The 24,521-nt window shown below is 53.5% G+C and overlaps 1 protein-coding gene across 5 annotated transcripts in view; it reads right to left on the reverse strand.

The window, feature by feature from the left end:
- TNS3 (tensin 3) overlaps nt 1-24,521 on the reverse strand; it is a 238,611-nt gene that overhangs the window by 152,960 nt on the left and 61,130 nt on the right. For 4 of the 5 annotated variants that reach the window (XM_057549822.1, XM_057549823.1, XM_057549821.1 and 1 more), the window contains exons 3-4: nt 24,363-24,400; nt 5,396-5,434 (exon numbers count right to left, since the gene is read on the reverse strand). Coding sequence is in view for 2 of the 5 variants with exons in the window: in XM_057549821.1 (XP_057405804.1) it covers nt 5,396-5,434; nt 24,363-24,400 (77 nt within the window). In the remaining 3 variants the exon portion in view is untranslated. Of the gene's footprint in view, nt 1-5,395; nt 5,435-8,844; nt 8,864-24,362; nt 24,401-24,521 lie in introns of those variants that run through there. The other variant, XM_007187681.3, reaches the window with a different exon arrangement.

Below are 24,521 nucleotides of genomic sequence, written 5' to 3' on the forward strand. Positions count from 1 at the left end.
CCCAGCTACAAAGTGGGGGGGGGGGCTTATGGTGGGGGTTTTTCTTAATTTGCAGAGGGTGGTCCCTCTTTCTCAGAAGGTCCCTGAACTGAAACTTAAGGAAAGGCTCCTGATGGCCGACCTGGAGTTCCCACTAAGGAATTGCAAACGCTGCCCGGGCCTCTTCACAGGGCCACCTTCCCAGAAATCCTGACAATTCTACCCCCAAAGGTGAAAAAAGCCAGGGGCCTGGATGTTATTTCAGGTGAGGGAGGGAACGGTGAAATCAAAGCTAGTGTAGACCCAAGTTTGGCCTGGGGTAAGGAAAGGCTGGAGGCAAGTACCTCCTTCCTGGAAATCTATGGGAACCCACACCCAGGTGTGGGGATGGCCCAGGGCCGCGTTTAGGAGACGTGCTGCCGCCAGAGGCCGGGCAAAGGTCAGGGCCCCCTTCCCGGAACGCGAACTGGCTGGGCTCTGACCAGTCTGGCCTGGGTCCTGCTGATTCCTGGAAGGAAGGGAAGGGGGTCTTCCCATTCCCACTGTGGGCTCACCCTGACTCAATGCCAGGCCAGCTCCCCAACCTTCACAGAGGACTCTGAACTGAGAAAAGCACAACAAATGAGCAATTGAGAAATGAAGTAACGAAGTCATCAACCCAGCCCAGGGGCCTGGCCTGCTCTGAGATGCGCTGGAGGGGCTGGTGGGCGTCTGGATCACCGGTGCACCGGGAACCTCAGGAACAGGGAGCCCCCGGGCCGCCTCTCAGCTCAGTTGTTCAGCTTTTCCTCAACGCTCCGCACTCTTCCCCCAAGTTGTAAATCCCCGGGCGCTCCTGTCCATCCGTACTTGCTGAGAACACACAGGAGCGTGTGCCCACACTCGGGTGCAGCAGCTGGGGAAATAGGGCGTGAGGCTCTCCGCGAGCAAGCGCAGACCCTCCAGCAGCACCGCAGGGCTAGAACACCCTGCCTCTCCGGTGGAGATAGTGCCACAAGCTCTGGCCTCACAGCTGTCCCTCCATTTCTAGTTCTTGGGCATGCCCCAGCCCCCCGAGGCCAGGTGCGCTTGCCATGCTTCTCCCATCCTAACTGAGCCTTTCAGTCTCCACATGCCCCTTCAGTGGTCCTCCATGGGGCTCCTCAGACGACCCATCCCTGTGTAGACAGGTTACTTGGAGCACAGCTATTAGATGACTTAGCTTCAAGGTTAAACTCTGGGAGTGCAGCATCGTTTATACTTTTATTTCTGGGTCTCACCCGGCTTTTACCAAACACATAGATGTTAAGTTTGGTTCTCTTGATCGAGGGGAAGACTTGGACTTTGATCCAACAGGATTCTTGAGACTTTTCTCTACTTCCTAAAGATCAGAGAGATTAAAAAGCAAGGACATTTGCAAGTCTCTGTTGGCCTGAAACAAATTAATATCATTGTGATTCTGGTCAAATATGTTCTTATGAGATATACAGCCTCTGAAGGGGCAGCGGTGGGTCCCAACATGTGTGTGCGTGCACACGTGTACATGTGTTTGTGACTTTCAGAAAACAGCATCTATCTATCACTCAGCTAAGACTCTGCTGTGGTAGGCAGATCCATGTCTATGCTTCTGAAGGTTTACTATTCGGGTGGAAACAACCTATAAGCAGGAATAACCAGCATCCAATCAAATACCCGCATTTATAGACGAGGACATGAAATTCGTACAGAGAGCCTGCTGTGGAAAGGAGCCAGCAGGAGGGACCAAGGTTCCATGAGCTGCAGTAACACATCTTTACAAATCAATATCTGACAGATAGAAACCTTGAAATGTGTCGTTGTTACCTAATTTTGCAATAAAATAAAGGGAATATCATCAGAGTAGATTCCTTTCCCTCCATCTCAAAACTTCCAATTATCCAATTTGGTAGGCATTCTTTCTGAGATAATTCAATACTTTTGAGAGAAGCTGTCACGCGGCCACTGGTGGGAAATGTGACACTGACAGCACATGCTCGTGGGCATGTGTCCTAAACTGTCACGCTGCCCTCGTGCTAACCTCATGGCTCATCACCACTTCCTCTGACTTTGTGAGTTTAAGCAAACGATATTGAACAAAGTCCCAACACACACACACACACACACACATACGTACACGCAAATACAAAGGTGTAGCTGTCAGAACCCAGCTTGGAAACTCCAGCCTCAGACAGTGTAATCTGATTCCTAAGGTCACCTTTGACAGAAACCACCCATGGCCTTCACTTTAATTAAACAAGGAGAAATAAAGCCATCTGAGTTCAGTAAACAGCTGACTCAAATTTCAGCAGCTATTCTTATACAACCTCTTCTCCAGTGGGAGAGACCACAATGGCCCAGCAAAACAATGGGTGTGGGCGTGCCAGCCGCCAGGTGAGGGCCTGCACCTGCGTCCTCAGCGGAGGCCGGCACTGCCCTGACCGCCTCCCGCACGTGGCCCCGAAAGGCAGAGACACGGCCTCTTTCAAGGACGGCGGCTGCTCTGGAGAGAATGCACCTCTCAGACGCAAAGCAGCACGGGGCTTCCGTACGGCTGGATGCTCTGGGGAGGTGGCTTTGTGCTGCCCATAGGTGCGACTCATACACGTGGACTCACAGCGTCCCAGCGAAAGCTACACTGGCACCTGGGAAAGAGTTTCCGTTGGTGCCCTGATATGAATCCACTCCCTTGGGTAGCACTGGAAAGGCAAAGATAAGATGGAAAAACAAACAACACTGCCCCGACGTCAATAAAAAGCTGTCAGGCCAAGTTCAGAGCTCCATGACGCCTGTGCTGTGGAAAGATCCTGCAATCAATCCACCGACCACCAGCCAGACGCTCTCACGCCACCTGCATCCTGACCCCAGGCTCTTTTCCATGGGCTTCTTGAGTTCCTCTAAGCCTCCAAATGAGGGATGACAAGAATCAAGGTCTTAGAAGTGCCTGTCAAGCTGCCTTCACCCTCCCGCAGCAGAGGGCATGCTCTGGAACCGATCAAACTGGTTCTCTCCCGGCAGATGGCAAGAGAACAACGATCAAAAACAACACACAGGATTCCCTGGTGGCACAGTGGTTAAGAATCCGCCTGCCAATGCAGGGGACGCGGGTTCGAGCCCTGGTCCGGGAAGATCCCACATGCCGCGGAGCAACTAAGCCCGTGCGCCACAACTACTGAGCCTGAGCTCTAGAGCCTGTGAGCCACAACTACTGAGCCCACGTGCCACAACTACTGAAGCCCACGTGCCTAGAGCCCGTGCTCCGCAACAAGAGAAGCCACTGCAATGAGAAGCCCGCGCACCGCAAGGAAGAGTAGCCCCCGCTCGCAGCAACTAGAGAATACCAGCACGCAGCAACGAAGACGCAACGCAGCCAAAAATAAATAAATAAAATTAAAAAAAAAAAAAAAACACAAACAGCAAAGGCTGCGGGAACTGAGACCTGTTATCGCCCTCTTGAATTCACTGAACAACAAATAAGGCTTTTCCCCACTCACTGTGTACTTTCCTCGTGCCAGAGCCGGAGTTAAGAATCTTCGCACGTTATTTCATCCCATCCTTATCAGCGAGCTGCGAGGAAGGGGGTAGTATCCCCACTGTACAGAAGAGGGAAGTGGAGCCCAGAAGCAAGAGGGCTCTGTTCAAGGTCACTCGGCTCTCCTGTTGTCACAGCCTGCGTGGGACCCCGACCTGACTCTAGCCCCAAGTAATCACTGCTATATTCTGTGCTATACGTGAAGGTGAACATGCCTGTAGATCTATAGAAACATCTAGAACATACACATGACTCAGTCTTAAAGAGCCTGACCACCTCTCCCACCACTAATGATCATGGTTACCTAGAAAAACAGTGATGCGTCCACTGTACAGCCCAGTAGACCACGTTCCGTGGAAGTCCCACAAGTATGACCCTAACAGGCAATAAAGTATTGGGTACCCTTGTCTGTTTCTAAATGCCATGCCAATGGGTACAGCCACATAATGCCAACGGGTTTGATAAGCTGCCCTTCAAAGCTTGTATCCGATGTCCCTCTAAAACAATATTCATCTCGATCTGGGCACAGGCTGGAGCGTTTCTGTGCAGCTGTGGTTCAGCACCTGTCCCAGACGCAGTCAACACCCTGCATAACTTCCCACATGGCACTTTCTCCACTGATTTGCCTTTTCCCTCCTTGCTGATAAGGCACATGCCAGTAATGCGGTTTCCTTTTTACACTGGCTTCCAGGAAACTCGGAGCCTGTTTGCACGTTTCATCAGCTCAGTTAACATTTAGAAAGGGAGGTTTGCCTCCCAGACCTTTTTCTCAGCCCCACTGCCTGCCATTTTTAGTCGAACTTCACACCCACTTTTTAAGCCATCGCAATAAACAGAGGATCTGCTACCAGAAAAGGCCTAGAAAAATGAGCATCAGGGCAAACAGCCAAGGGTTCAGAGCATGACAACCACATGAAGATTCCTTGATTCCTGTGTCCCAAACACCCCAGGTGGTCACAGAGGTGCCTTGTCCGGCAAAGACTCTCACAGAGCATAGCTTCATCAGGTGCAGGGCACCTGTGCTATCAGAGGCACAGGAAGCAGGAAGGTGGGCGAGAAATCCCCACCAGGACTTTGGATTCTGTATATGGCGAAACCGGGGCCAAGGGCACGGTGCCGCGTCCAGCCTGGGAAGCACAGAGGACGCACCTAGTAGATATCCTGGAGAAGGCGCCGGGGCACACCTGTCTCCTCTCCTCACAGGTGAGGCTGGGAAAGGCACACGCTCCCCGCACAGTGAGTCACTTCCAATTTGCAATAAGACGGTTGTCGGCATCCTGTTGTCCTGGAAAGTGCGCTGAGCCAGGCGCCCCGCAAGCTGCTACTAAGTCATTCACACCAGGCTTAACCCCCTCCAAGGGGGTAAGGAGGTGGGGGGCAAAGAAAACACCCAGAGGCACAATGACATCCAAAGACCATATCCATTTAAAAAGCAGACAACCATAAAGCTCTGCCAGAGTGAAAGCGTTATCACTGAGTTTACCTTCAATCTGATAGGAAGCTGGCATCGGTCAGAGCCTCCTGCTCCAAAGCCACGGCATTGTGCCCTCCACACAGACACCCTGGACCCAAGTGCTTTGCCCACATTTCTATCACTAAGAAAATGGACAAAGCGCATCTCTGCATTACAGCAGGGGAAACTCGGGCTCAGGGAAGTGAATCCCTGAAGTAATTATCACTGATCGGAAAGGTAGTTCTTACAAAGGAGCGCGTGATTCACTCATCTTAAGGAAAGCGTGCAAACAGCTACTGCAAGGTGGTCCAGGGTCCCTACAGAGCTCTGTGAACAAAAGCTACAGCTCAAACAGAGGGAGAGGATCCTAGAGGGGTCGGGACACTCCCCGAAGAGGGCACAGCAGGAAGGGCCCCAAGGAAATGCTAAGGACTTACCTGTTCCAGGTGGGCTTGAGCACAGTGGGGACTCACCACCTAAAGGGAGAAGAAATACGATCAACAGGTGGGTTCTCTCAAGAAAAAAACTCAGCATCACGATCCAGCGGGGCTCCCAAACCTGAAACTGCCTCTGACCACATTCACACAAAGTTTCGCATCTCAAGACAAAAAAGACCTAGTGTTTACTTCGCATCTCAAGACAAAAAAGACCTAGCGTTTACAGAGTCCAGATTTTTGTTCACTTTTGTAAAGTCCGGATCCTTTTCAGAGAATGTCATGAAAACCATGGAGCCTCTCTCCCCAAGAGAAATGTCCATCGCTCATAAATACAGGACTTCATCTTTAATTTAGAAGACCTAGCAGACTCCCAGGCTAGGAACTCCTGATCTAGGGCAAGCCCCTTCTCACCGGGTAGCATGGGGAGCGGGGGCCAGGAGAGGGAGCTGGGGGCTCTGCCTGGGGGTCTTCCAGCTGCCCCAGCACCTCACAAACACGCTCAGGGCTCGCATTCTCTACAAAACAGATTGCCTTTTCTAGAACTATTTCCACAAGCAGAACCAAAACCAGAGTCTAAATGTGGACATGTCATTCTAGGCTGGAGCTTAGTGCATGAGTCAGTGGGAAGGAGTCCCTCTGACTCCACCCCGGGCCCCTGCAGATGTGAGCACGTTAAGAAAGACACACAGGCCCATGTGATAAGGCCACAGCTGCAATCAGGTCAGAAGAAACACAGTTACAGGCACCCGGGACAACAGACCCCAGCTCTGGAGTCCGTCTTGGGTGGGACTTCTTCTCCACCACTTCCTGGCCATGGGCCCTTGGGCTCTAATCGCTCTGGGCCTTGGTTTCCCCATCTGAGAACTGCAAGTTGTAAGAGCTTGTGGTGCTCAGAACAGGGGCTGACACAGGGCAGCTTCTCCTCCTGGGAACACGGTGCCCTCCCTGAGCAGAAAGGGCTGTCGGCAGGTGAGGGAATCAGACTTGCTTCCTGCAGTTCTGGGAGGCCAAGATCCTGGCACCTGCAAGCGGGATTCAGCTCCCCATGAGCTGCGTCCTGGCTCTCCTCCCTCCGGACCCACGTGTAGCCCCATCCTCAAAGAGTTTTCTAAAAAATGTGTAATGGCAGGAGAAGTCCCAGGGATCTGACTAATTGTCCTTGTGGGTTGGAGTGGGCAGCAGTACAACCTTGGTTCTTGCCATGGCAACTATTTATAGTTCTCCAGCTTATCTTACAAAGTTCCTTAAGGAACATGATACACAGTCATTCATTTGTCTGGGTCATATTATTACTCCACCAGGATTCTGACTCATGTTCTCATCTGGGACAGGGGCCCTCTCTCCTGGCACCCCATCTTCTTCCCCCCTACCTAGCATACACTTAGCAGCCCCTCTCACTGCCCAGAATCGCTGAGCCAATAGTTGCTTCACTCTACACTGAGAATTCTTAGGAAGCAGGAACAGTCTTTGGAAATATAGGGAGCTACACACAGACGCTCATAGGATGGTGCTGGCAGTCAGACGAGTAGCCCCTGTGGTTACGGAGCACGGTGATTAATTTTATCCTGTGTACAGTCCTCACGTGGTGCAGGCTTGCGTCCTGGTGCTTCACTAAACGCTTGACACACTGGTGCGAAATGTGCAAGCCACCAGAGCTCCTGCCTTTGACGAATCATTATCTGTACTCCACGCAATGGAATACTGATCCAGCGATAAAAGGAAGTGAGCTGACAGGCCATGAAAAGATATGGAAGAACCTTAGATACCTATTTGCGAAATGAAAGAAGCCAATCTGAAAAGGCGGCATACTGTATGATTCCAACTCTGTGACATTCTGGAAAAGGCAAACTACGGGGACACTAAAAAGATCAGTGGATGCCAGGTATTGGGAGAGGGATGAGAAGGTGGAGCACGGAGAAGCTTTAGGGCAGAAAAACTGTTCTTTGTGGTACTGGAATGGTGGATGTATGTCACTATACATTTGTTCAAATCCTAGAATGTATAGCACCATGTAAATTACGGACTTTGGTTAATAATGTATCAATATTGGCTCATCAAGTATAACAAACGCACCACACTAATGCAAGATATTAATAATAGGGGAAATTATGAGGGAGGAAAATGGGTATAGGTTAACTCTCTATACTACTTGTCTAATTTTTCTGTCAATCTAATACTGGCCTAAAAAATAAAGTCCATGAATTGTTTTTCATTCATTGTCTGGAAGATGTGCTGGTTAAGAGAACAAAGCAAAAGCCCTATGCAACAGCAGACACCTGAGTTTTAAAAACAGCAACCACTAGGAAGACAGTCCAGAAGCCAGGCGTGTCCCACACTTCCCATGTCCCCTAGAGCCACGTGAAGTGCAATGACACCGACCACCCGGCGTGGCCCCAGAATGTCCTCCAGAAAACGAGAGCGAGCTCTGTGCTCTGGGGCTCTCCCAATCCCACCTCCCGGGACCACCACGATAAGCCCCATCTATGGCTGACGTCACTACGAGCAGTGCCATCCGCACCCCGATCTTCTCATTTATCCTGAGTGCCTTCTCTTGCCAGGCACTCGCTGTCCTTCACGGCGATACATTAGTAAGAAAAACGGACAAGTCCTCAGGAAGGAGACACTGACTAGCACAAACTGCATAAACTGTACTCTTCATCAGGAAGCGAGCTGCGGCGTGGGGTGCGGTAAGCGGGCTCCCCAGTCCAGGGGCGCGAATGTCAAGCAGCAACTCTCCGCATTCCTGCCAGAAAAGAGCCTCTCGTCCAGGGAATCGATTACAAGCCCTGCTGTCTGTTTCTACACACACTGCTGTGAAATGCAGACAGCAAATGTCTGAGGAAGGACCTTGAGTTAGAATGAATTTGCAAATGAAAATGCATAAGAAGTACCAACTCAGAGCAAAAGGGATGGTCCGGGGTGGGGGAAGCAACCTGTCCGTACAGAGGAAACTAACGTTTGCATCAAGAACTGCAAACACCTACTTTAGGAAAGACCATCATCAAGTGGACACACTGACACGTGTCCCTTCAAACCAAAATCCCAGGATGGGAACTCCATGCAAACAGATGAGACTCTTCCGGTACACTTCCTATTTCCTCCCTTCAAACGAGAAAGAGGGAGGCAGCGGGCCACGGTCTGGCAGAACCGCGGAGCAGTCACGGTCAGGACACAGCACGTTCCCACGTGGGCCACTCTGCCCGGCATCAGGGGACGCGAGCGCTGCGCAGCCCGGCCAGAGAGACAGAAGCGCACGGCTTCTCCGGAGGGGCTCCGTCCCCAGCTGGAGCCCACGTGGCTGCAGGCTCCCCTCCGCCCCTCGGATCTGCAGGCCCTGCCTGCTCTCCCCCTCGGGAGCTGCACGTCCTCGGGACGGGGCCACCAGGTAACAATGCCGAGGGCCGCCGTCCCGGGTTCAGGTCGGGTCAGCGACGGCGGTGCAGGCTCACCTGCTTTCTCTCCCCATCTCCGGGGCGTCCTCTGATCGCACCCCTCACAGGGCTGTCTGGGTCTTCTGCTATTTTCGTTTGACAAAAGGAAAGACTGTGGTGCTGGGTCATTTGCAGGTGACCTTGGTCATCCTCAGCGTGAAGGAGCTGGTGCTGCCTTAGCATTCGGCCACTGCAGGGCCAGTCCCATCCCACTGATGGAGCTGAAAACCAAGCAAGCCCACAACTCCCTGAGGGCATGGCCAGCACGTTTTTTCAGAGGGATCTGGCAGTGCCCCCCGCCTCGCCGAGCCCCTTGCCTGCTCTGTGAGGTGTCCTGAGCCAGCGGCAGCGGGACGAGCACAGGGCTGCGTCACCTCCAGCAGGGCAGCCCCCCGGGGATGCCTGCAGCTCAGTCACAACAGGGCCAGGGCCCCTGAAGGTCCTTCTCCCCGGCCCGCACAACCCGGGTAGCTGGTGAGCGTACCGTGAGTGCCCCGGGGCGCTGAGTCCCAGAGACGCTGGGCCACGGATCCTTCCAGGGAGGAGACGTGGCGGCCACAGAGGTCAAACTCCACATTCCTCTCCAGATACAAACGGATCCCCTTTCCCACCGGAAGGAGCCCGGGAGCAGGGGGGGGACAGAGGATGTGGGAGGGACAGGGCAGGAGGCAGAGCCAGTGCCCACTAGTGACTAAGGTAGCCCCAGAGGAGGCCCCAGAGGCCTGGCCTGTCTCGGCTCCAGGTGGGGCCGAGTCACCGTTACCAGGGGCAACCACAAACAAACAGGGCTGTGCCCAGCGCACCTGGCGACGTGGCGCCTGCTGCCTGCTGGTATCAGCAACCTGTCCCGAAGCCAGCGGGTGGACCGCTGAGCAGCACAGAGGAGGGACGAGGGCGCCCCGCACCAGAAGTGACTGTGCCCCTGGGCGATGGAAGTGTGGGTGAGCGCGCGTGAGGGGGAGGGAGGGTAGAAGGTGAGTGTGAGCGTTGTGTGTGTCTACGTGACCGCGTGTCTGTGTAACTGAGTGTGTGAGTGTGCGTGTGTGTGTACGTGTGTGTACACACTACAGAAGCCCAGCCCTGCACTTCACTTCCCGGGGGGAACCATGGTGCTTTGTCTGCGGCGAGGCTCTTTCTCCGGAGGGGTGAGGCCGCCTCTGACAGCCCGCGGGGGCACCTCTCCTTGCTTCTGGAGATTAGTCCTGGAGAGAGACTACAGCTCAGGTCTCCGCGTGCCTTACGGAGATTTGCTCTCCTTCTCCCGAGTACCACGAAACAGTGAGCTCAGCTTTGTCGTCATTGCTTCTTATTAAATCTTACTTTGGACAAAGCCATACAGATAGTGACATTTTCTCACCAGCTTCTCCAAAAACACGCATGCTTCACTGGTGCCCTGCCTATCACTGCGCGCACAGAGTAGAGATGAATCAAGAGTACCACCTCTTGAACCGTCGGGAATCCAAATCATGCTGAGTCCTGTGAATGAGCTCCACAGAAGCCCAGACATCAGTGCCCTGGAGCGTGTGGCACGTACCACATGTTCAGCCACTACCACAAAAGTCCCCCCGCTTGGTCTCTCCTCCTGCCATTTATTTAACTCTGCCCACAGCTGAATCCCTCCAGTTTGGCATCAAGCCGGCCCGAGCAGATCCGATTCACGCCAGGATCTTGGAAGGGTGGATAAGCTCAACAGCAGCAGCCAACACTTATCAAAGTGCATTCGGTAACTGCACACACGTGCAAAGGCAGAATGATCCTCCATCACGGAAGTGCGAAACGAGCAAACAGGGAGAAGACAGGGTGAGCCGACTTGCTCGCAGGTGGAATGCCAGGCGGTCCGCTGAGCTACGTCAAGTGTAAAGGCATCGCTCTGCGCACACACTTCATCATTAAATAAAATCGCTTCAGCACAGTGATTTGAATTCTAACACAGACTGTGCAAAATCTGCAGTAAAGTTTTCCTCTGTTTTATCTTTGCAAAGGTGATTCTTTGCAAAGGAAACTCACAGGGAGACCAAGACTGAAGCACTTTCTTTCCCACATCAGCCTAAGTCACAGGTCATCTTCTCCATCTCACGCTCTGAGCCAGGAGCTGGAGGAACGGACACGGACACACTGGCCACGGGGACGTCACACTAATGGGGGGGGAGGGTGACACTTCCCTCATCTCTGCACAGAGCAGCAGCCTGCTGGGAAGAGGGTGGGGCCTTTCCTCAAGGGACAGAAACTTTATCATCACCTTCATCTTGTATTATGTACAGCTTTTACTTTTTGCATTTTATGATACTGATCAATAAAGTAGCAAGGTGTTTTATGTGCGCATCACAGATGGTTGAGTAAAGATAAAAGTTCAATTATTTCTATTATCCCATTTATTATAAATAGGAGGGGTAGAATAATGAGAAGAGGAAAGCCCCCCTCTGCCCTAGTGCTCACATTCTGAGAGAGAGCACGTCTGCTTAAATATCAGCTGTCTTAGTGGGCTCAGGATGCCGTAACTAATACCACAGCCTGGGCAGCTTAACACAACAGAAATGTATTTCCTCACAGTTCCGGAGGCTGGAGGTCGGAAACCAAGGTGTTGGCAGGGCTGGTTTCTCAAGATTCCTCTCTCTTTGGCGTGTGGAAGCCACCTTTTCTCCTCACCTGGTCTCCCCTCTGTGTGATCTCTTTTTTTTAAAATAAATTTATTTACTTATTTATTTTTTATTGTTGGCCGCATTGGGTCTTCTTTGCTGCGCGCAGGCTTTCTCTAGTTGCAGTGAGCGGGGGCTACTCTTCGTTGTGGTGCGCGGGCTTCTCATTGTGGTGGCTTCTCTTGCTGTGGAGCACAGGCTCTAGGCGCATGGGCTTCAGTAGTTGTGGCACGCGGGCTCAGTAGTTGTGGCACGTGGGCTCTAGAGCGCGGGCTTCAGTAGTAGTGGCGCATGGGCTTAGCTGCTCCGCGGCATGTGGGATCTTCCCGGACGAGGGCTCAAACCCGTGTCTCCTGCATTGGCAGGTGGATTCTTAACCACTGCACCACCAGGGAAGCCCCTGTGTGATCTCTTCTTGTAAGGACACCAGTTGTATAGGGTTAGGGCCCCCCTTGCGATCTCATTCTGGGGGTTGGTGCTCCTACCTATGCCTTTGGGGGTTGGGCACACATTCAGCCCATAACATCCACCATCAAAGGCCTGAGAGGGCCACACAGGCCATTCTCACAAGGTCCTCCAGGCAGATTTGGGCAGGTGGCCTGTAAATGCTCCTCTGGGGTCTCGGAGCATCTGGGGTAGGGGAGCTCCAGCGAGAGGTCCAACACAAACCTCCAAAGCACAACAGAATCCATGCAAAGGGATGGCTCCCAAAATGCCGACCTTCAAGGCTTGATTAACTTATTTGCTTCCTTCAAGCACTTTTCCTTAACTTTATCAGGCGTGACCCTGGAATCCCTTATTAGGTTCACATTCCTCAGGAAACTGTTCTCCCACTGTGCGTTAAAGCCCAATTTAACCTGTCTAATCCCCATGAGAACACACCGCCCCACCAATGCAATTAAGCCTTATCGGTCCTTCCTGTTCCCCCCCATCCCGGGGGTGGGGTGCCGAAGAGAGAGAAAGAAAATCACTGCCCGCGGTGGGCAGGCAGCACACAGCAGCCCGGCCTCCCTGGAGCTCACGGACCCGCACAGCATGGGACCCCGCACCGCCGCTCCACTCGGCCCCACCTCCCCTTCTCCACGGACACAGGCCCAAGGTCACCTCACCCCCTGAGGCGTCTCAGGCTGGCTCCTCTGCTGAGGAAGCCCACCTCTCGCTTCCTGCCTAGCCACGCCCCTACTCCAAGGCCAGACCAGAGGCTCCTTCTTCAGGAGACCCGCAGATAAGACAGACGTGCCTGCTCCCCGACCAAGCCCCTCCTCCCCTCAAGACCTCCCCTCCCCTCTCTTCCCAACAAGCCCCTCCCCTCCCCCCCACCAAGCCCCTCCTCTCCCCCTCCCCTCCCCACCCCCAGCAAGCCCCTCCCCTCCCCTCTCCCCCACCAAGCCCCTCCTCTCCCCCTCCCTCCTCCCCTATGCCCCCAGCAAGCTCCTCCCCTCCCCTCTCCCCCACCAAACCCTTCCACTCCCCCTCCCCCCTCCCCACCCCCAGCAAGGCCCTCTCCTTCCCTCTCCCCCGACCAAACCCTTCCACTCCCCCTCCCCCCTCCCCTCTGCCCCCAGCAAGCTCCTCCCTTCCCCCCTCCCCCCAGCACCAGCCTCCAAGCTCCTGCCTTCTCTCTCACTTTACAGGGACACCTGCATGGCTGGGACATCTGCAAACAGCAACACAGGAATAACGACCCCCTCTCCCAGGCCTGAACAGCTCAACCAGACCAGCCTAAATAACAGCAACTCTGTGTTGTACAAGGTGGGTGGAGCCAGGAGAAACAGAACCAGGAGCTGCACCAAAAATCCAGGACAAATACCGTGTGTGCTTTTGCTTTTTTTAAGAGAAGAGCTTAGAAATGATAATGACACCACCCCCATGACTTTTTAACTCCCTCCTTCTTGTCACAAAGAGGAAAGGAAGAGAAGGCACAAACAGAAACAACAGTTTTTAAAGGATGGAAATAGTACATGCCATGAAGGGGGATACCAAGGAAATTTCCCCCAAAATATTTTGTTGAAAGTGTCTAAGAATACTACAATGAATAGTGTGGTTTTTGCCACTTGCCCTTTGGCTGACAAGAAAAGGAAAAAATGACAAATTTTAATAGCTTGTAACTTATCCTCAAATCTTAGTAGAAAAATTTTTTAATTTGGCATTAGGCTGCATAGGGCCAGCTAGCTTACTCTGAGCGTCCACATAAATATGTCCCACTAAACCCACAGGAGTTCACCCTGATGAAGCTAAATCTCCATCCACGTTTACAAAATCCTGCTAATGGTGTCACTCTCCACCCAGAATCCCAAACGGGAAGCCTAAGAACTGCGGCAACCCTGTCCCCAACTAAGCAGGATGCCAATCCTACCTGCTAGTTCTTCCCTCAAATGCCCACAAGTCCCTTTCTGCTGCCTCGTCTGCCGGACCAGGCCCTCCGCCCTCGCTGGGCACCGCTAAGCTTCCAACGGGCCTCCTTCGGCCGGGCAACTCCCCCGAAAAATACTTATTAAAAGTAAAGGAGGGACTTCCCTGGTGGCACAGTGGTTAAGAATCCACCTGCCAATGCAGGGGACACGGGTTCAATCTCTGGTCCAGGAAGATTCCACATGCCGTGGAGCAACTAAGCCCGTGCACCACAACTACTGAGCCTGCGTTCTAGAGCCCGCGAGCCACAACTACTGAGCCCACGTGCCGCAACTACTGAAGCCCACACGCCTAGTGCCCGTGCTCCGCAACAACAGAAGCCACCGCAATGAGAAGCCCGCGCACCGCAATGAAGAGTGGTCCCCGCTCGACACAACTAGAGAAAGCCCGCACGCAGCAACAAACACCCAACGCAGCCAAAAAGAAATTAATTAATTAATATTTTTAAAAATGTTTAAAAAAAAAAACGTAAAGGAGAAAACCTCTAAAAGGACAAAAGGTTTTAGATAAAGACTCTGGAATCAGAATTTCTAACTTCATAGCCTGTATGAGGCACTCAGACAGTCTACCTCCTACCCTCCAAAAAGAAGCCATTGTGAGTTTATCCTAAAGATGGTCTGAGCAGGGGAAGGGGAGGCTGACAGCCCAGAGCCAGTGCTCAGCTCTGTTAGAACAGAAGGGAGGCCTGCCAGCTCCGGAAGTTCCTGGGGGACTCAGGAGTTGAAAGGTGCAGTGATACACAGGGCACGTGCGAAGGCCCGAGTCAAAATGCCTAGAAACACACAAAAATGAACTGTGCTGGCTGCACCCAGAGGTAACCAGAGGGCATCCCAGGAGCTATTTCTGTACTTGAAGGAAAATGGGAAGCAGGCACTTCCTGCATCCCTGCTCAAAATAAATAGCTTTACTAGAGAAAAAACAAAGCACAGGGTGCAACTGGAGTTTACCTTTACAAATTAAAACGTGAAGCTGGGGACTCAAATGTCTAGTTGATTATTTCCATCCTGCTGCTAAAAATGTAAAAGGAGAACCGGTTTTTTTTAAATATGAAACCTATCCTCCAGAAGTAGCTACACAAAAATAAAACCAGCAACTTGATTAGAAATGTCCTTCTTCGTGTACAACTGTAAGCGATTTCAAATGAGAGGCTCAAAGATGCCGACACAAACCCCCGTGAGACACCCCCAGACACACACTGGTCATCGCCAGAGGCGGGCGAACCACATCCCGGGTTCTGATCTCAGCGCCGGCCCTCTGTCCTTGGGGCCCTCACCCAGGTGTCGGTGCTGTCCACAGACACACATGTTCAGAGGCAGGGAGCGGGTCAATGGCACTGCCACGAGGCACAGGGTGTCCAGAGGTATGGTGGGAATGGGTCCAAAGCCAGCGCCCTGAGCACAAGGCCTGCAGACGTCCCCAAGGCCCACCAGCGTGTCCTCCCCACAGGGAACAGGGGACAGTGAAGTCGTGCAGGGTTCGGTCACCTCTCCCAGCCTGAACGTAGTACTTGGGGACAACAGAGGGAAAGGGCAGCAGAGAGGTGACCTCGGAGAACAAGAGCTGGCTTGCACCTCCTCTACCGGGCGGGACGTGTCGCCGGCCAGAGCTGGAGCACACCCCCGAAACCTCCAGGAACCTGCTGGAACCTGCCCCTTCGGAGACCGCACGCCAGGCCCCAGAACAGAGGGCACGGGCACGGAAGGAGGGCACCGTGAGGACGGTCTGCCAATGCACGGAGTACACGCTGCAGCGTCTAGAGCGTGGGCCAGGGCCGGCGGGACACGCTGCTTTACTCCTATTTGTACAGGGAGACACCCAGGGTCACAGAGATGCCCCCGGGCCATCAGAACACAGACCGAGGTCCAAGGGCCCCTTCTCCTGTGGCTCTCGTGGCTTTCGGAGCTGCTTCCAACAGCTACGTGTGGAAATTTCCATTTTCTACTTCTATTCTCCCAAAAAAAAGTGCAGGTGCAGGGAAATAATCATCTATTACAGAATTTCATGAACCAGCAAATCCGGTCACACTGAGAGAGGAGGGAGGGAAATGGTCACTGAGTGCTTTTTCTTGACTTTGTTTATATTTGAGTGACAGGTGCCCGCAGCAGCCTGGCCCCAGGACAGCTCTTCCTCTGCGAGGTGTCCCAGGCTGCACAAGGCACCCTCCACGGCCGGGCTCCCGGGCTGCTGTCTGACCCAGGACAAACGCACACACACACCTTGGTTACTCGCATCACAAGAGTGACGTCTGCTTTGACCCGACGGGCCCTGCAGTCCTGGGTGCCCTTGCTCTGTCATCAGAGCCCCAGCTGCGTGGGTCAGATGGTACCACCCTCCTGATGCCCTGCAGGCAGGCGCCTGTCCCCCCCCCCATCTCCGGCCTCAGTGAGCGCGCTTGCTTGACTGCATTTGATCGTCTCCTGTGTAACTAAGTCCCCTTCGCGAGGCGGCGCCAATAATTAACTAGGATCAATGTGCTAAAAATATTCCAAAACATGACCGCCATTGTTCCTCCCGTCCCCCCAAGTCCTACAGGTGAGGGGGGTCGCAGGGCAATGGCTAATTTGTCACGGGGGCCTCACCCAAGTGGTCTCTCTAGAAAGGACCACAAGATGCACTGGCCGAAGATGACGGTGCAGGGAGCGCTGGGGTTCTTTTTGCTTGTTTTTATTTTTTTTTGGAAGCGCTGTTTTTGAAGGAACCTTCCCCAATAGACACATTTAAATGACTGCAGCTCTTCAAAAGTCACCTTGAGACACTATACACATATATTCCAGTAATTGTGTTATTAATTAAAACTAAAACCCTGCTGCAACTGCCTTTGGGATGTGTCAGGTCCTGGAGAAGAGGCGCGACCGCAGGCAGAGGCAACCGGTACAGCGGGCCAGCACCACGATGGATGGCAGGGTTCAGCAGACAGCAAGTGTCCTCCCACAAAGCGCGGAGCCCCGCCACTGATGAAGTCACAAAAACACCTGTTCCCGGGATTTCCAAAGGTATTCTGGGAAACTTGAGCAATGCCTAGGCTCAGGCGCCCCTCCCCTCACAGATGACGTCGCCAACCAAGAATGTGTGACAACTGGCCCCAGTGGCCCCCCTAACCTCGGGTTTGGCTCCAGGGGAGTCAGCCTGGAGTGAGAAGGACGTAGCTCAAAAGTAGGTTCCCAGGGCACCCCAGACGTCCTAGTCTAAATAACAAAGTGCATCTGGACCCAGAGCGGCCCAGGGTTCCTCCTGCTGCCCTCCCCGCGCCCTGCTCAGGATGGAGGACCCCTGCCCATTCGGTAACTAGCCAAAAGGTCAAATGTGCAGCAGGTGAGGGCAGCTAAGTATGCGTGGAGGCCGCCTTGTCAGCCACTACATGATGTGGAATGAAAAGTGACGATTTAGGCCTATTTTTAAATTACGTGATTTATTTAAAATAAGTAAATTTCAGAAGAAGATGATAATTCCCTTCTGGGCTTTTTTGGGAAAGGGCTAGTGAATCCTACATAAATATAGCTTAAACGTAGGCTGCTCTAGAGAGCAAATCAGTCGTGATGGCGTGAGGACTCCTGGCTACACGCCACCACCAGCTTCAGCGGCCTCTGTTTGTTTCCTCCCGTGTAAAATGAACACAGTGCCCGCCAGCCTCTCCAGTACTGCCCGTCAGGGTCTGGTAAGGTCCCTGCACAGAGACGTGCCCAAAGAAAGGAAGGAGGCTCCGGAACCACCTGGAGCGGGGTTGGTCAGGGGATGAGCTTCTCCACGTTACAGTGGCTCTGTCCCGCTGGCCACCTTCAAGCCCAAAGACCCCACAAGCAACGCCCCTGTTCAGGCCCAGATTATCTGGGATTTAAAAACATCAATTACCATACAAAGGAAACTGCCACGTTTATATAAAACAGCACTTTCCTAGAGCAGCTGCATACGGCTTGCTGACTGAAGGGCAGACCCAGAACCCCCCGGCAGGAATTGGCACGTGGGGGCCATTCCCCAAACTCTGGCCTCAGAGTAACCGTTTCCAGTGGGACAAGAACACAGCCATGAAGGTACCTTTAGCAGCGTGAAACGTGTAAGGTGACTCTTCTTCTAGCTGTAATGAGTCAAAAAAAGATCAGTGAGGACAGCCTATCAGGAAAGGGATCTTAACGGGAAAAGAAACAATAATGCCCAGAAGAAGTACAGAACTTACCAGGGCTTAATGGCTCTTCTGACCCCAGTGACAACTGGCAAAAATAAAAAAACAAGACACGGAAGCAACCAAGATGTCCTTCAGCGGTTGAATGGATAAATAAACTGTGGTACATCCAGACAATGGAATGTTACTCAACACTAAAAAGAAACGAGTTATCAGGCCATGAAAAGACATGAAGGAAACTTAAATGTATATCACTAAGTGAAAGAAGCCAGTCTGAAAAGGCTACACACTGTATGCTTCCAACTATATAGCATCCTGGAAAAGGCAAAACTATGGAGACCGTAAAAAGATCAGCAGTTGCCTGGGGTTATGGGGGAGGAGGAACTATTCTACATGATACTGTAATGATGGATACATGTCATTATACATTTGTTCAAATCCATAGAATGAACAATGCCAAGAGTGAACCCTAATGTAAACAATGGACTTTAGTTAATAATAATGCATGGATATGGGCTCATCGATTGTAACAAATGCACCACACCTGTGTGGAGGTTGACGGTAAGAGGGGTTCTGTGAGAGGATGTAAATTCTTCGTACCTTCCCCTCGATTTTATTATTTTACTATTAATAAAAAACAATCAAACAAAAATCAACAGCCAAGCATCAAAACACAAGCACACATCTGTCTACCACAGGTGGATAAATGGAATTCTCTACCTGGACTGGCCTCCCTGATTGGTCCTGGGCGAGCAGCAGGGCGAAATGGACCCGTGGTCCAGCAAGCTACATCGGGGCGCCCAGCCCGGGGCCTGACCGACAGCAAATCGGGAAGCGTTTGTTGAATTGGGCAGTTTAAAAATTAACGTCCTCTTCCCTTAGTGCAAGGAGTGGGAGGACGGAAGAGAAGTGTAAACATTCACTGAGAGGGCAGAGAGGCCGGGCCAGGGTTTGCAGCTCGGGCCGGGGGTAGGACACGGCTCTCAGGTCCTATCCCCGGGCGGGTGGTGGGACTCTTTCAAGTCCCAGGGTCACCTGTAAGGCTGGGGCAAGGACACAATGCCCTCCAAGGGAGGCTGTGACGATCAAAGATAGAAAAGCAAAGGCTCAGCACATTATTGATAATCCCTCAATACCGTAGCTGATTTCTGTTCCTTCTGAGCACAGGTTAGAAGCCAGTCACGGGCTAGATATTTAGCTAACGGATCTCACGTCACCCCCAAACCACCCTGCTGGATTACAATCAGCCATCGTGCTTCAGATGAGACTCCCAGGCTGCCTGTGTATGTGGAGGCCTGGGGTGGTGAACACACAGACCCTTACAAGGCTCTGTGCTCGACCCACCAGGAGTGTTATGAAAAAATTCTCACTCTTTCCTTTTTACTAATTCAGGTCATTTGTTCCCAGGAAACGATTTGTGTCCCAGGAAAGGAAGGTCATCACCAACATCCTGTGGGAAGGTAAAGGCAGACTCCCCCATTCCTTCCCCAAATGCCTCCGGAGGCACCGAGCAGGCGGGGAGAAGGCGGCCCTGGAGCCGGGAAGGATGCGGCGCTTCGCCCAGGTGGGAGCTGGCTGGTGGGCTTCTGGGGAGCAAGGGCCTCGGGGCCTCGAGGGACAGTAGGATTTGGACATGAAGATGGGGCAGTGCCGGGCCACCCGGGGCTGGGGGTTCAGCGCTCGGGCAGGCCGGCTCCCCCACCTCCTCTGTGCAGGGACGCTCCGAGCTCCAGCGGCAAGGCCGTCGGACGTGCACACGCACAGCGGTCAGCGCAGGCCCCGCGCGGCTGACAGGAGCCGCTCCTGCCCGTGTCTCCGGGGAAGGCTGGTGTCTCAGAAGATGCCAAGGATGTGAGGTGAGCGAAGCCGTGTGGGAGGGGGCAGGCAGGGGGCACGGATCCTCAGGGCATCCTTCACGGCAGAGAAAGGAGACGCGGGACAGGGAAGGACTCGACCCCCGAGCCAAGGGGGAGCCTTGCCCGTACCTGCGTCTGGGTGTTTCAGGGAAGCTGGCCACGGGGCTGGGGTTCCCAAGGGGTGTTCTGGAGGCATCAGAGCAGCCGCACCAGGTGCACAGGCCCACGTCAGCTCCACGGCTGATCCGCGAAGAGCGAAAATACACGGGGCAGCAAAAACCTGAACTTGGAAGCCCAACACCCTTGAACGCTGGCACCTGGATGCCAGGTGACAGTGGGTAAGTCATTTCACCACCGGGGTCTCTGTTTGCTCATCCAGTGCAGGGAGGGGCTGACCGACAAAGCCTGGGACAGCAGGCCCCGAAAGGGAAGCTGTTGCCCTTATTACTCAGAGAAGAGAGCTGTCTGAAGACAAAGGGTAATGACCAGACATGTAAGTTAATGGCTGAAACTCATGAATGAAGCCAGCGGGTACCTGTTGACACCCAGGAGAGACGTCTCGGGTGGTCTACGGGGAAGTCACAGGCTTGGCCCTCGCCTTTCCCACAGCACAGGGATGCCATCTGAAGCCAGCCTGTCTGATAAGGTCACCGAGGCCCCTGCATCAGCCACAGCCAGAACCTGGGGTCGCTGGGCCGAGGGGCCAGCGTGGCAGAGGAGGTGACGGCAGCGGGTCCTGCAGGCGTCCCGAGGTAGGAGAGGCCCCAGGGGTCCTGGGGTCCCCCAGAGCCACACCTGCCTCACATGGTCTCTCTTCAGGGAGAGGACCAGCAGGCCCGCGACAAAGAGTTCTGCCTCTATGGGAGGTGGAAGTGGGCAGCGGCTGCCGGCTCAGCTACCGCATGGTGGCCACAGCGAGGACGGACGGAGAAGCCAGAGGCTGGGCCGAGCCCGGGAATCCTCTCCTGCCCTGAAACCAAGTGGCAGCACCTGCACTCCTGGTCTTTCTCTCCCACGAGGCGCCCGTCAAGGCAGGCTCAGAAAGAGAAGAGGACAGCTGGCCCCGGGCTGTGTGCTGTGCAGGCCAGGGACGAGACCCAGGGGGTCCGGGGACAGTCTCTGAGCCGGCGGCAGGCAGCTCAGGGCACAGCGGGCTGCTGCACACCACGTGTGCGTTCCAGTTCTGCCAGCTCGCCGCTCAGCCCCTACGCGGGGCCTCACATTTGCAGAAGCCTATTGGAGGCACGGCGCTCTCGCCAGTTCACCAAAGCTCAAGAAACACCACCTCTGCCACACCCCCATCCCCCACGTGTCTCCTCACCATCATCTGCCTTCCTGAAACAGCTTCATTTCTCCTACTTCCTTTTTTCTCTTGCCAGGGAGTCAACCAGGGGCCAGGAAAAAAACCAAGTCACTCTGACCAAACAGCTCACGTGGCACCCATGAACAAGCACAGCCTCCCAGGGAGCAAGATACTTAGAATTCCAAACATTCCAGTAATTACACATAAATTATTCTGCTTCCTTCAAATTTAAGTAATTACTTCTACCATAATTAACAGCTAAAAGCAAGCTGTTTCAGGTGGATTGCAGAAGTTATTATTCACCCATTTTATGCATGAAGAAACTGAGGCTGCGGGGAACTGCACTTGCTCCAGGAGACAAGGAGGATGAAAGCCCAGGTCTCTGCCTCTGTGTACCCTGGGACCGCATGGCCTCACCTGGGGGGGCATGCTACCCGACGGCCAGGAAGAAAGTGACCCCGGTCCTAGCTCAAGGCTCCGTTTCCCTGCCTGAGCCCCCAGTCCATGGCTCAGCCCCTTTTCTGCAGGATGGCTCTCTCCTTCCACATCTCCTGCTCTACCAAGGGGACATCCCGGGCCTGGCTGGGAGCCTCTGATGGTGGCCCTGGCAGCAGCAGGGCAATGACAGCGCCAGCGGGGTTAACCGCACAGGAACATGCTCCGGGGATCGTGCTATGCCCTCTCCTCCAGTGTTCCCAGCGCAGAGGGGACCCACAGCCCATACCATCCCCAAGTCACTAAGTGGATGGATGGGCCAGACGTTAGGCCAAAGCCTGTGTTTTTGACCACAGCTTCACGTAAGCTTTCTCAGTCTCAAAGAAATCCGGACACGCACAGTTAGGCACAGACGTGTGGTGATCAAGGACCCAGCCGTCTGGGGGAGCTGCGTCTCAGCTCCTGGGAGACTGAGCTGCCCTAACCCCCACCCCGTGCTTATCTCCAGGGGCGGCTGAGAATTTATGGCCCTTGTCTGCTCAGCAGCAACGGCATTATAGTTTTGGAATAAGAAGAGTCTTTGTTATTGCTAGTGGCATTCTCTCCTGCCATTCAAAGCTGCGTTACCCAAAAAAAATGACTACGGATACATTTCCCCCTCTACCATGATCTAATAAGAATAAAAGCTTATCTATCCCTAGCAAACTGCCAATTACTGTGGCTAGAAATGCCATAATCAGTGATAGTTAAGACTTTTGGAATATTCTTTGAACCAAAGAATTCAATCCCCTAAGTAGCTGGCACTGGGCCCCCTTTGAGAAACAGTGCCAAGGGCAGCAGGGCTCAGTCTGCAGCTGCGGGTCAAGAGTGGCCAGGCCAGGCAGAGTGTCACGGAGGAGACCCATGCACACGACGCACACTCACACAGGCAGCGTGACACAGGACAAGCAGGGCTCCGGCGGTGGCTCTCCCCGCGGTCCGCCCCACCGTGGTGAGGCGGCACAAGCTCCGCAGGACAAGGCTTGCTGCCGCCGGGACCCTCAGGGGCCGGGGACGCATCCAAACCCTCAGGAGGCAGACGGGGGAAAACCCTCTGGGAGATCCGAAATACTCCCCAAGGTGGCATCTTCCCCACCTCCACCGCAGGCAGGAATCTCCGCTCTGACACAGTCACTTAGGTTTAAAGTACACAGCACCCTGGAAAGCCGAGCACATCTGTGGGCAAAGCAGACCTAAAATAACCAAGGTCAGACATCAGTCCTGCCCAGGGGTGAGTGTGAGCAAGGATGCCTGGCCTTGGACAGAAAGCGGAAGCCTTCTCCACGGTGAGACCGCAAGTGACAGCACAAATGCCCCAAAGCTCCACCACGGGGCCTGATCTTGAAACGACTGAAGCACACATCACGTGACGCCTCGGAAGCGACGGGGGTGGGGGGCGAGGGGGCTGGACAACAGCACAGCACAGAGCCCCATCCCAGCCTCGCCACTTCTGCATGTGTCCCAAGTGCTCCATGATGAGAAGTTTCATAAGAAAAGTCATTTAATCTCTTTCTTGAAAAAAAAAAAAGCAGGGCTAGACCCACCTGTAATTTCCCTAGGTTTGTGTGTGTGCATCTGTGTGTGCGTGTGCCCGTGCGGGTAAACTGCATGCATGTGTGTGAAGTGTGTGTGTGTGTGTGTGCATGTATGTGGGCACGTGTGAGTGTGGACTGTGAGTGCCCATGTGAACGTGAAGTGTGTGCATGTGTGTGATTGCATGTGCGTGCCTGTGTGGATCGTGGAGACAGTGGAGGAAACCAGGATCCTGGTCCTCACAGGGAGAGCGCACGCACGTGAAGCCAGCACACAGTTCCACGAAGCCCGCGGCCAGCACACGTTCCTTCCACTCAGAGCCCGAGGACCAGACGAAAATTCTCAGGAGAGGCTGAAGCCGTGAGGTCCAGAGCAGCAACAAAATCCCAAGACTCTCTAAAACCCCATCTCCCCGGACCTCCACCCACCAGGGACAGCCTGCAGGGCATCTGGGGGGGTCCCACAAAGGTGGGACCGGCCAGTCAGCAAGGAGCGACGCGTGGGCCCTGGCCCTACTGAAGGTAACATCGTACCTGGAAAGCGTGAGAAGGGCAGACACCTGGACCTGCGTAGAAAACCAGAGCCCCGTCTAGGGGTGCCTGCAGCTTCCATATGCCATTTCCAGGCCTCCTCGTTCCCCACTAATCAGAGCCTTACACCCAACCCAGCACACCCAGGCCTCAAGCACTTTGTAGGGCCATCCAGCAATTTAACCCTACCGGGGAATGCAGGATCCCGTGATTCAGGGTCCCCAGACGTCCATGACAGCCTGAAAACCCCAGCCCATCTATGAACTACCCTCAAAAAAGAAGCCAGAAAAATTCTCAAGGCCAGGCACGTGCCCTCGACCCTATCCCCACCCCCTCTCTGCCATTAAAAAAAAGCAGCACGTCGATGTGATTGGAAAGAAGGGATCATTTGTTGTGGAGAAAGGGCTGTGAGATGGCCAGGACAAAATTACCGAATTCTTATCTGAAACCAAATTCTTAAGAGCTATTTTTCTATAATTAAAAACATGGATTTCATAGCTCCTCAGTTTATTCTTCAGATGAAAACTATACACTCTATCGAAAAGCATCTAGCAGCCGTTTCTTAAGCGTTCCGTTTCTGTGGCCACGGTCCAAAGCAGTCCCCTCCCATGCACATCATTCAACGTGGGCCAATTCGGCTCCAGAAGCCCCATGGGAGAGCAATGCAACGCTTACCTTGGCTTCACATTTCTTGTGGCAGGAATACTTGCAGGCTGCAAGAGAAGGAGAAAGAATGTGTGTGTGTTGAGCAGTCTCTCAATACTTCTTACATCTCCAAATTCTCAATCCTTGAGAACGTCCGGACTGAGGGAGGTTTTTCACTTAGACACCTTA

Source organism: Balaenoptera acutorostrata, chromosome 7, assembly GCF_949987535.1.
Source record: "Balaenoptera acutorostrata chromosome 7, mBalAcu1.1, whole genome shotgun sequence".
NCBI lineage: Eukaryota > Metazoa > Chordata > Mammalia > Artiodactyla > Balaenopteridae > Balaenoptera > Balaenoptera acutorostrata.